This window comes from Nipponia nippon, unplaced genomic scaffold (genome assembly GCF_047370975.1).
Source record: "Nipponia nippon isolate SJK-2023a ecotype South Korea unplaced genomic scaffold, ASM4737097v1 scaffold_1, whole genome shotgun sequence".
In the NCBI taxonomy this organism is placed as follows: domain Eukaryota; kingdom Metazoa; phylum Chordata; class Aves; order Pelecaniformes; family Threskiornithidae; genus Nipponia; species Nipponia nippon.
This window is the reverse complement of record NW_028262290.1, coordinates 90,636,425-90,654,777: the sequence shown is the minus strand read 5'-3', so window position 1 is coordinate 90,654,777 and position 18,353 is coordinate 90,636,425. Positions and strand designations below refer to the sequence as shown.

At 39.3% G+C, this 18,353-nt stretch overlaps 1 protein-coding gene across 14 annotated transcripts in view; it reads left to right on the top strand.

Moving 5' to 3' along the window:
• The window catches only part of PIGN (phosphatidylinositol glycan anchor biosynthesis class N), a 112,374-nt gene that overhangs the window by 20,413 nt on the left and 73,608 nt on the right, over positions 1 to 18,353 (top strand). For all 14 annotated transcript variants that reach the window (XR_015705657.1, XM_087761687.1, XM_087761707.1 and 11 more), the window contains exons 3-7: positions 2,590 to 2,711; positions 3,827 to 3,925; positions 8,682 to 8,788; positions 15,175 to 15,299; positions 16,546 to 16,676. Coding sequence is in view for 13 of the 14 variants with exons in the window: in XM_087761687.1 (XP_087617813.1) it covers positions 2,590 to 2,711; positions 3,827 to 3,925; positions 8,682 to 8,788; positions 15,175 to 15,299; positions 16,546 to 16,676 (584 nt within the window). In the remaining variant the exon portion in view is untranslated. The remainder of the gene's footprint in view (positions 1 to 2,589; positions 2,712 to 3,826; positions 3,926 to 8,681; positions 8,789 to 15,174; positions 15,300 to 16,545; positions 16,677 to 18,353) is intronic.

Sequence of the window (18,353 nt, the reverse complement as noted above, 5' to 3'; positions counted from 1 at the left end):
GAGCATGTGTACGTGAGAGACGATGAAAAGAAAAAAAACATGTGGCATGTTGTGCCTTCTGAAGGGTGGAGGGCCAGGCAATCCAGAGCATATCTTCACCTCTATTACATATGCTGCTACAATTTCGAAGCAAGAGGCTCGGTGTTTTGTCACCGAACCTTTGAGCTACACAACTTCTGTAAGTTAACATTGTAAACAGGTCAACAAGATCAGATCTTGGTTGCTGGAAGTGTTTTATTCTGCCAAGTTATTGCTGTCTGAGCTTTCCTTTTTCAATAATATTAACTCAGAGTATATGCAATTTAACATAAAAGTTCACTTTTTTTGCACATTCATTCCTAAGTGCCAAGTGTTCAGTCCCTTGTCCGCTTTATAGTAGCGGGCAGCGTAACAGCCAGATTACTTGTCTCATCCAGGTGGAGCGCTTTGGGAATGACTGTGTTATTAATAAGGAAAGGTTGTCTTTAAATGAGCAAGAGCCATTCTTCTAGCAGTGTGCTATAAATAGAAGCAAAGTTTTAGTAGGTACATAAAATGAATAATAAATATCCATTAGGCTTGGAGCAGATTGCTGGCTGATATATGCCAAGTACCTAGTCTTTTCTCTTACAAATATTCTTGAAAAATCTGTTTTTCAGCAATATTGTGATAGCTGTGAGGGATGGTGGGTGGTCTGAATTGCTGTGGTGGGGGGGATTTCAGGGAAGATGTTTTCTTCCTTGCCTGTCATGTTTCAGCCCTATTACTAGGTCATATTCATATTCATCATTGTTATTATGGGTAGCTAATGTTTATACTGTCAAGAAAATTAATTTTGTTTAAATGGTTCTTCTGAATAAAAGGCTTTGACATAATTCAAAATAGCTAAATCGATTTTGAATAGGTAAATGACAATATCCGGCTATATTTTTTCTGCCTGGTATGTGTTATTGTTGACTTCACGTCCTGTGACACAGCCCCACAAAAGCAAAGGTAAAGGATTACTTTCCAACTCAATAGAAATCAAATTCTAATTAAAACAATTTCCTACCTGTTGTGACAACAAAGTGTGAGAGGGGCCGAAAGTGTTCTATTTTTGTCTTAATTCTTCCACTAATGCTAGTGCAATACATTTTGATCAGTCTTCAGTGAGAATAAATTAGAAACCACATTAACTAATACTTAAGTCCTTTTTTCAAATTAGTACCTCTTTTTAGTACAACTTGTTTTAAAACCTAGCTGAGATGAGAGCTAGGAATAACATGCCAGAGTGCTGTATCACCTTTTACATTTTTCACTGTAATATTTGGGCTATTCCAAATAGGCCTGTGAGCTTTCGAGTAGGCCTTGAGAATATAAGGTCTAAGCTGAGTTAAAAAAACCACAACAAACAAACTGTGGATCCTGCAAGCTTAGAGTGGAGCCTGAAATTTTAGGTTGTGGTTTGATTCTTCCTTCCTTAATGAGAAATATATTTAGAGATGAGTGTACAGATCTTGTAATTAACAGTTGTATAAAATCTCTGTTAAAAATAAAGTTACAAAGCATGAACTTAGAATCTGCTTGGGCTAAACCACATCCAATAAAAATATAACAAATTTTGTAGCTTGTATTATGAACAACAAAAATACAATTTCCTGGTAGATTTGACCCTTAAAAACCACTTTGAATTTTTTCAGACGATTCTGCTGCTTTTTTCCTAAACATCAGTGTAAGATATGTCCTGGTGTGTTTTGTTTTCTTTCTTCCTCCCCTTGCTCTAACAGTGAGCAGTGAATCTTTCTCTTCCTCCAGAAGATGGAGACAAGAAAACAGCGTATGGTAATGCTCACTGCTTGCTCTCCGACAGGCTCCAGCTGTTCGTATCTTCAGCAGACAAGAGTAGTTTATGAGGCTGTTTCTTACACTTGGGCTTTGTCCTCTATTTGCTTTGCTTTTTATCTGTTATAACTATTGTATGTGCATAATCCCTAGGCAATTTATCTGTTTCTGTGCGTGTGGTGAGGAAGCATCCTTCACTTTGGTGTAATTGCAAAAGATACAAGGTTTACTTAAATTTTCTCCATGTTGCTGAAATGATTTTCACCTTAGATTTACATGGATTTTAAATTCTTTTGATGCTGGCTTCCAGTATTCAGCACAGATAAAGGCAGACATAGTCACAAGAACTAATTATAATTGAGCATATTTAGTGAATAAGAGAAGATTGAGCTAGACACTTTCAAGCTAAATGGAAAGAACAAAGAAAAGTAACACCAGGCAGAAACAATCCGTTAAGGGGAAAAAAAGTAAGCTATAGCAGAAAGCAGCAGAAAAAAAAAAAGTACATTAATTCTAAGTGTATTAGAACACCAGCTAAACTCATCTGTTTGCAGTGCTGATGGGCCACAATAGTAATGTTCTCTGTGGGATGTTATAATATAAAACTACTTGCAGGTTAATGTTCTGCTTGTTTTGCTGCACAGCAGGTGGTAGTGAAAATCAGTTTTAGTCTGGGTTTGTTTTTTTTTTTAATTTCTTGCCTCACATCTACCTGCCACACTTTTTAGCTGCAATTCATTGTACTTTCAAGAAGTCATAAGCATTAACTACCTTGTATCCTGTTTTCAGGGGTATTCTAGAGAATAATGGCAGCTGGGGAATCTCTCACACCCGGGTCCCAACAGAATCCAGGCCAGGGCATGTTGCGCTTATAGCTGGATTCTATGAAGATGTCAGTGCAGTTGCTAAAGGTATGCTGGTCCTAAAGCTGTGAACACTGTCCTCCAAAATAAGGTGTTTTAGTGATGTGCTGGGCTTCTAGATGATTATTGATAAATACCTGCATAGTGGTTTGTATACCAAGATTATATGGAAAAGAATAATTTTGGATGGTTTTCCCACTCTTAATATTGATAGCTATGAAAATAGCTTACATAAGTTAATATTTTGTAACATGGTGAAATTGAGCACCCTGAGTCTAAAAGCAGAAGTATCTTATTTATGGAGTGACCTCTTCATATAACAGAGGTTTTATTTATCATCGGGGCTGTAATGGGATATGGCTAAGTCGATACCACAAACAAGAAGTGAACTGCAGTGTTTTAGCTGAACCATTGCTAGGTTGAGTTGGAGAATCAGTAGCAAAATAAAGTGAAAACCCCAGCTATGTGTTGTGTCCAGAGCTAGCTGTTACTTGGTGGTTAATAATGTGGAACAAGCCTTCACATTACTGACTTGGTCTTTTGTGTGGTGCTCTGCCTCCCCCCAGGCTTCAAGGCCTGAACACTTGTAGTGTTGTGTGTTGGTTTTGGACAGGGGAGGTAAGAGGAATTACTTGGTCTTGTCCATGTTGCTAATCAAAAGGTTCTTCCTTCTGAGATCTGCTACAAATGCAGGATTGGCAGGAATTGCTGTTAAGAGCATCTCTATATTTCTGTCAGCTGCCTTGTCATGGAAACAGAAGATCTTGAAGGTTTTATTGTGATGAGGTGGAACGTGACTGCTGGAAATATGGTATTTGAGTGTGTAATTTGTTGCCTAAAATGCCAAAAGCTGAGTTCAGACAACAGGGGATTTAGAATTCAGGAGAATTTTAGCTGTTTAGAAGGTAAACCAGCTGTGTGTTTTGTCTGTTTGAATCCCTGCATAATGAGATTGGCTTAGGTTTTCAGCTCACTTCTTAATGAATGGGAGACTAATTGCAAATAGAGGTTGAAATGGAAGTAAAAACCAAGACTCACAATGTGGAGTTCATTATGAAATAATATAAGGGAAACTTAAAAAAATTTTGCATGGACTATCAATCTTAGAAGTCAATGAGGTCTTCTGGCAACCCCATTTAAATCCAGGTATGTTTGTTTAACAGGATGGAAGGAGAATCCAGTGGAATTTGACTCTGTTTTCAATGAAAGTAAATATACTTGGAGCTGGGGAAGCCCAGATATTTTGCCAATGTTTGCAAAAGGTAAGGTTTAAATTTTGTGCATCTTTAACACATAGTTATTAGGTAGTAAAATAGAGACACTTAAATTTTTTGAGTTAGACAAGAAGCTGAATGAAGTATTTCCAGTTTGTATACTTGTGTATACCTGATTTCTAGTTTGTGAATTCAAGACTGGGTGGAGAAAAAGAAGGAAGCTTTTAAGGAAGATATCCCTATTTATTACTCATCTATTTAAAGAGGCCTTCCATAATTCTGTTAGCATGCTAAAGGCAACACACCCATAGTTGAAAGGACCTAATATTTTTTTTCTCTGGTTGAGGTTTAAAGCTCTTGTTTGTAAGTCTGCAGCTGGGGTTTTTCTTCCTCTGCATGCAGCTCCCAGTGAGTCAGGTGATAGAACTTCAGCCATGCTTTTTGAGTGGCTGAGCTAGAGAAGTAGCTTATTGTGGGTTATCTTGCTTCTACTCCAGAACAATAATATATAAAGGGAAGAACTAGATGCAAGTAGGAACTGCCTGGTACTATTCGTGAAGCTGAGGTCTTTTCCCCATGGTGTGCAGTGTGTTAAAGTCTTGTCAGCCCAGTGCAATTGGTCTTTGAGCACGCAGAGATTGCTGAGCAGCACTTCAAACATTTAATGGGTCTCCAAGTTTAATTTCATTTTCTTCTTCGAAGAATGAGGGCATAAACACCCTTTCCCTTAATCTCAGAGTAAAACAGACTGAAGTGAAAAGGGGACGAGCTAGGAGCATATGCTGCTCTTCTGTTCTAAGTATTGGCATTGACAAATCAGAAAAATGTGATAGGCAGGATAGGAGTGGAATCTAATATTGGTTTAGAAAAAGTGTACATCATATTTCTCATGATGATTCTTGAACTTTTGAACTCCAGTCTCTTCCCCCTCTCCTCCTGATATTCCCCCCCCCCCCCCCGCTGCTTTTCTGATCTTTGCTTGATCCTCATAAGTTTATGGTAAGCTGTAAAAATATCTCCTGATAATTTCCCATGACCTCAGATTACAGCTTGTATTTGGGAATATTGTGATGGTAGTTGGGGAGAGGGGAAAGGTAGTACACTGCCCTTGCACAGATTGTTTACATTTTTGGAGATATGTTCTTGGGAAAATATTTGGGGAATTCAAGAATTTCCCAGACCCCTGTCCTTCTACTAGTTTTGTTTGAGTAAGAAGATAAGCAGAGGACTTGGAAGCAGCTTTGATGTTATCTGGAGGGATGTGCAAGGGTAATACCATACTGTTGCTGTGTCTCTCAATATGACTTGTTCTGAGTGGCATCAACAATGGAGCTTTCTTTTGCAGGGGGAGAGAAATCCCCCCAAATTGAGAAAGGTTTAGTGCAGCTCTGTGTCTGACAAGTAGATGCTGTATGGGAAAATGAATCATAGTTTCTCATAATAGAAAGGTAGATTAACTTCTTTTAGTAGAAAAAGGTGTTTCCCCTCCTTCCAAATAAGAGAAGTTTTATAATACAGAAGGGAATGGAATCAAGTGTTTGTTCTTTACTTCAACAAAAAAGCCAAAAAGGAAATAGGGGAGCGTAGCTTAATTTCCCTCCTTCTTTCCAAGCTGCAAATCAGTGAGGTCACAGGACTCTTCTTGTGTGTATTTTGTCATGCCAAAACGTTCAGAATTTTATTAACTGTTTCACCACTTTCATTGGATGATGCATAAAGAGTATTTAACACCTGCTGGTTTTTGGGAAGGAGAGAAAAAACCTTTGTTTCCTGGCATTGTCTATGTTCTTCAGGTCCTTTTCCTGTCATAAAGTAGCTATTTCAATGAAACGGTTGAGGATTCAATAGAGAAGGTAGATAAAATGCTCACAGATCTCTTTGAATATCAAAATAGATATGCATGAAATCTAAATTTGTCAAAGTCTCAATGACTGTGTGATTAGTGTTTTAGTCCGAGAAAATGTCTGAAGCACCTTTGGAACTGGCGTGCAATTCACTTACATCTTAAGCAGAATTAAAAGGTGTCAGTTTCTAATAGTTAAACTTACTTAAGCTACGCAAGTTCAGTGTGATAATTTTAACCTTATTTTCTATGGTATATTTAGTTTATGACCTTGAAATTATCTGAAAATAACACACTTTGAAAATGCCTATGTTATTTCCAGAATGCTCTTTAAAATTTTGAGGTTTTCTTCTAGACTTGCTAGAATTTGAGGTTTGACTTGAACAGTCCAGTCCTGTACTGTTTTGTCATGGGTCTAGGTTGGAGTGTAATCCAGAGTGGAGTATAATGCCATGCTGAAAAAGGAGCTGAGGATGTTGCTTCTGTTAAGGGAAGCAGATATTAGTCCTTTGCACCCAGACTGACATTTTTTTCACAGATTCTCTTTCTCTCTCTTGGAAACTAACAACAAGGCTAGGGTCATTGTTTAGCTTGAGTATGAAGAAGGGTGTCATCAAGACCATGGGGACAACCGGGACAAACCCTTGTCAGGGTTATTCTGGACAGAGACCTCTTGGTCTCTTCTTCTAGTTCCCTGTTCCTACAGCGCACCAAGAAAAATGCAGAATTTCTCACATTCCTCACCTGTCTGATGACAGCTCTTCGATGCCCACACTCTGTTGGCTCAGTGTCTGACTGTCCTTGTGCCTTCATTCTTTTTTCCCCTCTTTTGTGCCTGCAAAATTTGCTAGCAAAAGTCTCCTGCTGGTCTGGGCTCTGACCGATGAAAGACTTGTCGGACACAGGACCTGCCCAGCTACCAGACCATGGGCTTTAGTTTCTGCAGGATGTAAATCTTATTGTAAGAGGGTGATAACTTGATCCCTAATCCTAATATTTGAATATTGATGCTGAGGGTGAGATGATGTGCCAGACAAGTCTGCAACAGGAATAGGTGGTATCTGGTGCAGGAGTTTCTGGTACCTCCAGTTATACCTCCTTAGTGTAAGGGCAGCACCAAACCCAGCAGAGCTCTGTGCTCGCTTCTAAAGGACGTTTTCATCCCTGGCTTCCTTCTATTTCTCTATCCCATCTTTGCTTTCTCATCCCCAGACTTAGAGAAAGTATTGGGCATACTCTTGCCTGCCACCTCTCAAATGACAGAAATAAAATAATATTTTGTAACATTTTGCATACTATGTTTTCTTATTTAAAAAAAAAAAAAGAAAATTATAAGCTGTGCAGGCACTCTAAAACTTTCTTAGTATGACTTCATTTTGCCACTGTTTATCTTTTGTAGCAATGCAGGGTTGAGTGGGTTTTGTTTTTTGCTCTGGTAGAAATTAAAAATGGGTAAGTAGTAGATGTGTTCCTTTGCCTGGTCTGCAAGCTGCATGCTTTCATTTGACTGCTTTGGTGTGGCACCTCTCAAAGACAGGTCTTCTCAGGTTTGCTGTGACACTGTGGAAAAACAGTACAGCACTCTACCCTCTTAGACCATCAGTCATCCTGACAGTGATGGCCAGGGCTTATTTCTTCTTTTGAACTTCTTTATCCACCAATTGGAACTCCTTAAATCACTTTTTAATGCCGGGGAGTATTTTCATCCTTTTCTTCCAGACTCTGAGAATTGCAGCGAGTGTTCTGGGTTATAAGTAGTACTAATGTCTCCTGGCGGGGCAGCGGGGAGCTGCACCAGAAAATCTGTGCCAGCTTTCATCTTCCTGGCCTGAAATACCTGCATCCCTTGTGTGGGTTTGGACATAATCTTGGTTTAAACAGCTCCTTTATACTGGGATGTTAGTTCATTCACAAGCCTGGAAGCTTACAAAACTGCAGGATGTAATTGTGACATCCAGCAAATTGGTGATATTCTCTCTGGCCATCAACTGATAGAAGAACATATTCACTCTGGGAGTTTACATAGTCACTGTAGAAATAGTATCCCCAAGCTATAACAGCTCAGCCATTGACTGAATTATTTCATTAAACCCCACCTAACTTCAGATCTTTCCAGGGCTTCAGAAGTTTACTTTCTTCTAGGTCTTCATCTTTTTTTCCCACCTTTCTCTGCTTTGCTCTCTTGATAGTGAGTACAGAATGAAATTGCCTTGTCCAGATGCTGTGTTTTCGCATCAGTGACCCTCACGTTGTACTTTATGCCTGAATATAGTCCAGTAGTTCTCCCTTTTATATTTTGAAGCCATGTTTTAAAGATGCAGACTTTGAATGTTGTCTTTCTGAACTTGTCCACTCGGCTTTCAATACTGCATTGCCTCCTAGAATTGATGTACAGTAACTAGGTTACATCCCTCCTGTTGCCTTCATTATATGTGATATATGATGTTTTCCTGTGTAAAAGGCCTCATTGATAGGGCATTGGCCTGTATGATTCGGTTTAACAACTAAAAGCTAATTACATTTTCTTAAACAAAAAACTCCTCAAAACGTGTGTGTTCAAACAAGGCTCTTAATGTGTAGCTTCCTCTGTTAGAAGTTCCTCAGTGAAACTCCTTGTTTCAAAACTAAGTTCTGTTTAATTTACTTTGACTGGTATTTGTTCTACTCCTACCTGCTTTTCTATACTTTATTTCCTCACCTGAGCATACTGGATAACATTCTTCCTCATTCCTCGTAGGTGCTGATAACCTAATGAGTTAAAACGGTACCCAGGCTTCAAAAAAACATAAACGGTGGAGAAGTTTAAAATAAGGAGAAAACTTCTTTGAGTTCTCTTAGGATTGTCATTCTTGATAGATTTCTACTCCTATGCATTAACATTCATATATTTTTGACCATGAGAAAAGGAAGAAAACTTTTTTCTGTCTCCTATTCCATCTATTTTTGTTTGGTTTTTTGCAGGTGCTACTGGAGATCACGTTTATACATTTTGTTATGCAGCAGAAAGTGAAGACTTTGGAGCACAAGATGCAGCCAAGCTTGACACATGGGTTTTTGATCATGTTAAGGTGAGCAGAGAATCTTTTTATGCTACCTGTGTATAAAAAGCACAGCTGGATGTTAACTTTATCATAGAACATGTTAACTTTATCATAGAACTAGAAAGTAAGCAATTTTTGAAAGATCTGTCACTTGGGGTCATAAATAAAAATTGCTTGAATTGATTATCATGACTAATGTAATGGAAGCTTAGAGGAAGTATTTGTCATTCAGTGCTAATAAAAAAACTAACACTAATAAAAGTACCCTTTAAAAACATTCTTGGCTTTTCTTTGTCTTAAATTTGCATATAATCTGAAACCCATCTTAAAGTACTATAAACCCTTTAAAATCTTGAATGTGATTATTTAAGGATTTTGTAACAAGTATTATGGCATAGCAGAAATGGTAAGTCTTGATGATGAGAAGGAAATGGACAATATTATTGACTTGATTTTTGTCAGGCTTGTATCCACTGTAATTATACAGTGTGGCTTGTTCTGATGCACGTAGCTGGCTCCTGATTCTCTACTGTGGTTCATGCTATGCTGTGGCTGCCAGAGGAGTCGTGGTTGGTTTGGTGGGGGGGAAAGGGGAGCGGAGGCGGCTTAGGCTCTGAAGCAGTAGAACTTGTTCACGTGGTGCTCTGCTCAGCTGACTTGGGTCAGTGCTGGTTCATGACTGTTGTTGTCTGTGACGCTGTCACTGTAAGTATTAATAGTCCAATTGGGGCACATAGTTTCTGATTATTCGTGTTATTCCATGCTACGTCACTTGTCCTGGATTAAGAAATGCTGATAGTGGGCATTGGTGTATAAATGTCTATATCAGTGGAGCAATTAGGTGAGTTACTTTCTAGATCTCATAACAATGTTAATGGAGTTTAAGACTTAATAAAACTTTTTCCACAAGCTCTCTGGGCTGTGTATATCAACACTAGCTAACCAGCATAAATCAAATCAAACTAAAATTAAAACCAAATAAATCAATAAACCAAATCAGCATCTATATTAGGAAGCCAAGGGTGCGCCTGCTTTAAACAGTGAGGTAGGGTGGAAAAGTTCATTATAGTTTGCTAATTTTCAAGGGAAGTGATTTTCTGAGTTTGCAAGGTGAAAAGGTATTTTTTCTAACTGCCGTCCTCTCCCTGAATGTGCACTTGAGCTAGGTTGCTGTTGTAATGCATATGAATAATACAAATCAAATTAGGCTGTCAATTACACTTGAATAGCTGTTGTCTTAAAGTTGCACCCTGCTGTCATTTGGAGCTGCACAGGTACGTGAGGGTGGTACTACCTTTCTTTTGTTTCAAAAAACCTAATGGCATTTCTTCTTTCAAACTATAATGATACGTTTAATATATATGTCATTACTGATGACTTTTTCCTTGCAATCAGCACCATTTTAAAGACTTAATTTGCCCATCTGAATTTCATACTATGAATGGATAGGACTTGATTGACTGGTGTAAAACACTCGTTCCATTAATCGTCTCTTAAATTACACATCAGTGCGTCAGAAGCGTGAAACTTCTGACTGAAACTGGGGTCACTCTGCTATTATAACTTGAACAACTCACAGCTATGCTGGTGAGATTATATGTAAGTAACAATGACAAGTTGCTGAAATCTAAATTCTGTTTTACATACATATTTTTTTTCTCATTTGAGTTTTTTCTCAAATATTTAACAACACTGTTTAACTCTACGTTGGGCAAGGTGGTCTCTGGATTTTGGCCTCTTTAGGAAGTGAAAGACACTAACGTGTGCTCCCTCTCTATTGCGTAGTCAGCAGGTCCCAAGCATCACGAGGGCTGCTTGTGACTTCCTCTGCCCCAAAAAAGATGGGGATAAAACAGAGAATGGCTAACTAATGTTTGGGCTACTAGTGCTGGGACCCTGAAATTGCTTGTTCTCTTAAAAAGTGCTAACTAGTGATAACTCAGTTGGTCAGGAGATGAGACACTCTGACTAGTTTTTATTTGTATGGATCAAAAGCAGATTGCTTAAATCATGAGTGGAGGAAAAAAATGTGTGATACTTGATAGTTCAAGTCATGTCTGCTCATGGTACAGGGTGATCCTAGCCCTTTCTTGGGACAAACAAAATTGAGTATAGACTAGACTGGGTGGGGTTTTTATCTGCAGCTGGTTAAAACTCAGTGATTTTAATGTGGTAATAGCTTGGGAGTGGCTTGGAGATCCAGCTGGGTATGGAGTTGTTTGACTGTGTTTTTTTTCTGGTTTTTGGTCTTGTTGGTTTTTGTTGGTTTGTTTTTTTTTTTTTTTTTTTTAGAAGCCTTCAAAATAATTAAGGGACTGAGTGTAATTTAGTGTGATGTGGCCCAATGATTCTCAGTTAAATAACCTTTACCTAGATCATAGTCTGAGTCTGTGCTAAAGAAAAATCAGAGCACAAAATACTGGGAGTCTCAGTTAACTAAAATTGTGTTTTTAATGCGTTTCTGATTTTTTTAAAGTATTTTGTGAAAAACAGTTTTATAAGATTGACCTCTTTTTTAGGGTAAAATGATTAAAATTCCAGGAACTCAAACAGTCTTGAAGATGAGTCGCAGTAATGGTCTAACCACAATTTATTATGACCACAGGGTAGGATATGCTCAAGGTATTCAGTTAGTGTCTTCTGACTTAAATGGACATACATTTCTTCTTCTTCCTTCCCCCCCCCCCATTTTGAACACAGTACTTCATTCTTCCTTTGGCCCTTTTCTGCTGGAAGAAGGCCAGACCAAGCCTTCAGACTGTCCCTTCTGTGCAGGGTTGGGGCAAGAGTCCAGAACTGAATGATGTTAAACTTCGAAGCTCTGCAGACAGTGCCATGACCTGATGTGGATTTCTACCAGTGGATTTCAATACAGATAGCTCTGCTCTAACTAGCAGTACAATGGTTGAATGATTTATTTTTAATATGTGTAAGAGTCTTGTGCATGAGCATGCTCAACTGATATATATGCTAGGTTTATATGTTTATCCTGCCTTCGTACATTTATTTTACATCTAAAAACTGGCATAACTATTTAAACTCTCACATGAGCACAAATCAGCGTGCACAGTTTTAATCTACCAATTTAATACAGTTGTCCTGGACTTATGTATGAAGGAGCTTTGTGAAAGGAGAAGGTTTGTTAGGTCTCTTTCTCCCTGTACATCCATGCATTCAGCAACAGTTTATCAGTTCTATTAGAGGATCATGCTTCCATGGAGGGTTCTGTTTGGGGGACCAAATGGTCCCCAACAACTTATGTTAAACATCTATGGAGTCCATATTTTGTTCAGACATCAGTGAATCATGTTTTTGCTGGACCTTCTAGGTAGTCTTTTTTCTTCCTTGCTTTGTCCCATCCAAGGAGGCAGATGATACTAAAAGATTTCACATAGTTGTAACCAAACTTCTCTTGTAATATTTTAATTAGTATTATATTATAATTAACTTTACATTTTACTGTGAATGTTTTAATGGGAAGCTTATTGCTGATCTTACTAAATTGTGTATCAGTTGTAGTCAGGGCATTACTTGTTGTTAATTGCCAGAAAATCATAGAAAAATTGCCAGAATCATAGAAAAAGAAGTTTGGAAGAAAGCTGTAGTGGTTATCAAGTCCAATTCCCTGCATGAAGGAGGTCCAGTTAGAGCAGGCTGCTCAGGCCTTGCCAAGTCAAGTTTTGAGCATCTTCTAGAGCAGAAATTCAACAACCTCTTGAGCACCTCTTCCAATATCTGGCTACAGTTATGGTTTAAAAAATAATTTTAAAATGTCTCTTTTTTGTACTGGAATTTCCCGCATTTCAAATTGTGAGTTTCCCCTTGTCCCATCACCAGGGCCCTCTGAGCAGTCTGGCTCAATTTTTCTTCACCTTCCCAGTAGACGGTTGTAGACAGCAATGAGATCTTTCCTTAGCTGCCTTTTCTTGAGACTGGAGAAACTGAGTTCTCTCAGCCTCTTCGTTGTTTACTCCCATCCCTGAAACTTCTTGGTGGTATTCGGCTTAAATATAGGAGGGAGGTAATAGAATAAAACTGAATAGAGCAAATAAAAGGGAAACAAAAAAACTGAGACAGAAAGATAGCGTTAATATATAATGGTGGCTTGGAAACTAGTGTTGAGTGGTGGTAAGTCTCAAGTTTTGTGAATACTGAGTACCAAAAAGAAGGTGCCTTTAGCAGGCTGCAAGAAGATACAAGGATAGTGCTGGGCAAACAGTTCAGCAGCCTCCAGAGCAAGGTGAAATGGTTTTTGCCCCTACCGTTTGGTGTCCTGCTTACCAACTGACCACCTTTATCAGCCGAAGATAATTCCTTGTGGCGAACTTCCTAGTTGTTTGGTTTGTTGTTTTTTTTTTTTTTTAGTAAAACATTTTTAAAAATGTTCCATGGTGTACAGTTTGCTGGTTTCTGTGGGAAAAGATGCCATGTCTTAGGTTACACTCCTCTTCCTTTGGTTGTCTTATTCTTAATTAGCCAGAGGTTGGGCAAGCTCTTCTGGCTGCTGCTGCTCTGGGTTACGAGGTGGCTGTACATGAACACTTTGTCTGCCTCTTCATCCTGGTTGGGTGGTCTATAGCAGACTCCCACTGTGATATCTGCCTTGTTGGTCTTCCCCCTGATTCTTACCCATAAACACTCAACCCTATCGTCACCATCATCAAGCTCTAGACAATCAAAACACTCCCTAACATACAAGGCTACCCCACCTCCTCTCCTTCCTTGCCTGTTCCTCCTGAAGGGTTTATAGCCATCCGGTGCAGCACTGCAGTTGTGCAAGTCATCCCACCATGCTTCCGTGGTGGCAACTATGTCATAGTTTTCCTGCTGCACAACGGCTTCCAGCTCCTCCTGTTTGTGGCCCACACTGCGTGCATTGGTGTCGATGCACTTCAGCTGGGCTATTGATCCCGCCACCTTCTTGGGGGGAGAAGCCCTAATTCCTACGTGACCATTCTCAGGCGCTTCTGTGGTTTCTAACACATCCATAACCCTTGCATCTTTGCTGCCGCATGGATCGCCATACCCTACCTCCACTGAGGTGGAGGATCTCCATCCCCTACTCTCCACTGAGACAGCAGACCAAAGAACCTCACTAACACACCATCCCTCAAACATTGGTGTGCAGCTCCCAGGCTTATCTCTAGTGAGCCTAGTTTTATCCCTTTCCCCCTTCAAATCTAGTTTAAACCTCTGTCAATGAGCCCTGCTAACTCCTGTGCAAAGATGATTCTATGATTATCTCTGGACTTTCTGTGATGATTCTGTGATATCTCTGGACTTTGATCATGATTTTGTTTGGACAAGAGCTGAAGTTGAGAGCGTGCAAATGTTAGTCCATGCGGCTTGTGTATATTCAGGGGGAAAAAAAAAGGTGGAATTGTGTACTGCCACGGTTTCCTGACATGGCTTACTGTGATACTCTTGCTACCAGTTTGGTCTTCCTCTGGGTACAGTGACTTTTGTTTACACAGGGTGTGAGCTTTAGTTTTTAACAGCTCCACTGCTATCACAGGTGTGTGGTGGACTGCTCTGTCCTTTGGTGGTAGAAATGGTTCACTGGTTCTAGCAGTATTTTCCCTGGACTCTTGTGTGAAATTCAAAGACACTTTCCTTTATATTAATGTACTGAAAGGTTCTCTGGATGCTCTTTGAACTAAAACCGTATCCAACTTTGTTTCCTTGGGCAGTGCTGTTACTAAGGAGATCACGCTGGAATAGCTGTCTCCCTGCATTTTGCATTGCTGTAATATGGCTGGTCTAACACAGACTAGCCATGTCAAGACTCATTCCATCTGAGGGGAAAATCCTCCCAGCATCTGCCTCAGGGATGCTTAAATAGGACATGTGCAAGGCAGATGTGTGTTCTGTAGTTCATGTATTTGCAAAGCGTGTCTTGTTTTGTTCTGTTTTAATTTGGTTTCCGCAAACAAGTTGTAGCTTGGTATCTCAGTCCTGCAGAACCTCCTTCCAAAGCAAGAGTATTTGAGACCTTTGCTTCTAGCTTGAAATTGATAAATCAATGGAAATATAAAGCCATAAGTGGATCTTGGGAATGGTGCATAGTTGTGATTACATAGGAGTCAAAGAAGGGATGATACACAGTCATCTGGTATTTCTGCCTAAAGAAACTCAAATAACACTATAAAAAAAAAAAAAAAAACCAAAACCAAACAAAGAGACTCCTCAACTTGAGGTGTGTTGCCTGTCTTAAGCTGAAACTTTGGACTGACTATATTGATGGTGGTTATCCCCCAAGAAGTAAATTGGGAAAGAATTAATTTTTCTCTTTCATAACTCAAATAACTGCTAGTATTTTGACATGAAAACAGCTACGTTTTAGTTTTACTAGGCTGCCTGTCATCTTTTTCTATTGTACTCAGATTAATATCTTAATGACTTATTCCATACAGGACTTCTTTAATTCTTCCCGAAGTAATCAAACGTTATTCTCTGCACTGAATGAAGAGAAAGTGGTTCTGTTCCTGCATTTGCTAGGCATAGACACAAATGGACATGCTCATCGGCCAAACTCAAGGTAATTGAGAGATTAAGCATATCTTTCTTATTAGTTTTAAATACATACAGTAACTTTACCAGTGCTATTTATCAAGCTTGAAAGAAGACTTTTAGTCTTCAGGGTTTCTACAATAGGTCGTATATGTCGCCATGATTACTAATGTTCTGAATTTTCTAGGGTTTTTTGGTTTTAAGGTCTCCTCTGTGGAAGTGACAGGTTTTTGCTATATACAGTGTGCCTGGGTATACTCCTGTACCCAAGTCTCATTTTTAGCAGATTGTCTTAGTTATAGTCAACACATAATCTAGAGGATATGTAGGAAATGGTAGTTTTAAACATAAAATGGAAACAATTCTCAGATTCTCCATGGCTGAAATAGTGTGGTTGAATTTATAGACAACAGTAAGCTCAGAAATAGTGGGTGCAAATTCCAGCATTATATTTTAGCTTTCCTTAGGACATTTGAACAAAGAGAAGAGTTTAGACTAACAGCACTCATCACCAATTCATCTTGAAATGCATTATTTGAGAACTTCCTTTTCATTTCCTCACATGCTTTGAATGTAGGATATTATGTCTTTCTCTTGATCCTTGCATGTCTTCAAAATCCTTGCTCTGATTTCCTACATCATTCCGAAGTTCATATTTGCTGTATGTCTCATGTTCTTTTGTTTTGATTTTTTTGAAGATACAGTTTTAAAACTGACTTTAACAACTGCAACAAATAGGAAATTAGTTGGCTGAAAGTTAATCATGGTCACTTTTTCTAAAAATATACAAATCTTTGGTTTAGGCTCTATTCCACAATACTTTGGGCTCTGTGCTGTCCCTACATGATCAGATCTTTCTTTGCTTAACTTTCTTTAGTTACTGGCTTAAAGTAATTTTTGAAACTTACAATTTAAGGTGTTTGAGTTTTCCAGAATTCCTTAGTTTTGACATTCTCCTTAACTTGCCTGATAGCTGTGGGTGATTAAATTATAGTCTTCAATCAAGGACAGGTCAGATTTGAAATACAAATAAATATCCATTTGAGACTGTAGTTTCAAGAACCTTCAAACTGTGCTGTGACAATTTAGTATCTCACATGAGACTTAGAGGAGGAGAGATTTTGCATCTAGGATGCCTTTTGTTAGCTTGAGGTTCTGTAGAGGATAAAGCTGTCTATAGTCAAAGGATCGAGCATTATGACCATGGATGACTGGCTTTATACCAAAGGTGAGAGCCACTGTGAATCTAACAACATTTTTTCTTATTTTTCTAGGGAATACAAGGAGAATATTAAAAAAGTTGATGAGGGTGTAAAAGAAATTGCTTCGATGATTGACAATTTCTATGGAAATGATGGAAAAACTGCATTTATTTTAACTTCTGACCATGGAATGACAGATTGGGGTGAGTCTTTTTTAAATGTTGAGTCAGTGAGTTTATAGCTGAGTATCTGGAGTGCGAATAGAGCTCCGTTCCATTAGAAGCTTTGGAGCCCCTGCTTTGGTTTGATATCCTAAGTGTTGCTTTGTATATGAAGCCCATGCAAATTAAGAAATGGTTAATTGGCTGCAGGAGCCCTCATCAGCCCTGTGGCAGCTGAGTTGCATATCTGGACAGGAAAAAGAAAATGAATAGGGTAAAGCTTAACTCCCTTAGTGGCTGCTAGTAGGGATAAAAAACCTGAATACCACCTCTGTCAGAGGCTCCCTGCAGAAAACTAGCCCAGGCAGGAGGAGATTGTGTTATTTGGCTGCCAACCACAAAGTTGGTTTTGTTCCAGCCCACGGGGGAGATACAGTTTTCACTTCGGTGCTCTGAAGCACCTGTTAAAGGTGGCAGATCTGTCCAGGAGCTGGTGAAAAACTTTAGCGAGGGGATCTTTTTGCTTATTTTGGCCTTTTAGGCCCACCAGAAAGGATGGGACTGCTGTGTGATCTGTTTAGAGGAGGCTGGTGCTGGAGACTAGGTGGAGCAGCTGAGAGTACAGAAAGGAGAGTGAGGCAGGTGGCCGGCCAGGCTGGTACCCACAGAGGGAACTTGTGAAGGGCATGACCGCAGTGGCCGAATGACTTGAGGCAATTTTGGTGCAACTAGATAAAGGGCAGATGAGAAGAGTTTACGGTGATGAACTCATTTAGACAATTTTTTTTCCCTCTCCTTTTTTCTTTTATCAAGAATTTTAAGAACACTTCTGTCCTTGGGTGCAGCCGATGAAAGTGATGTCTCTCTTCCAATGCTGTGTGTGTTTGTGACTCCTAACTGTGATACTTTTGAACCAAGGATGCTTCAGATGTGGTCTTGGCAAAATTCCGCATCTTATTCTGTGTGTGAAATCCTAAACTTTTTAAATGGAAGGGATACAGACTTCTGTCATCACAAATGACAAAAATATTTGTGTATTTATTCAAAATCAGCCTAATTACCTCAGGTGCTGATTTGTGAAATAGTCTGTTTTGAATATTATTTACTGTTGAGCTGACTGTCACTTGCAATAAATTTTAATTCTGGCATATATTTTTTGTCTGTTTCAAGTAATCATAATTTTTTATAAGGGAAGTGTGTGTGTGTGTGTATATATGTGTATTTTTATATATATATATATATATATATATATATATGATCATAGGGACCTCAGGAAGTCCAACCACCTACTCAAAGCAGGATCAGCTTTGGGAAAAGACACAGTTGCTTGGGCTTTATCCAGCAGGGCCTTTAAAACCTCAAAGGATGGAGCCTGTGCTACCCCCTTGGGCAGCCTGCTCTGCTGCTTGCCTGCCCTCATGAAGGGGAAAAGGTTTCCTTTATCTGCAATCTGAACCTCCTTTGTTTCAACTTATGCCTGTTCTCTCTCATCCTCCTACCCTGCACCACAGTGAGACCCTGACTCCATCCTCTCTCAAACCCCCTTGCAGTGGGGTGCAGGCAGGATGCTCTGTTATGTCCTTCCCAAAGCCATCTTCTCCAGGCTGAACAAGTCCCAATTCCTCAACCTCTCCTCACAGGACAAGTGCTCCTCTGACCAATTTGGAGGCCCCCCACAGAACTCATTCCAGATGGTTGATGTCTTTCCTGTACTGGAGG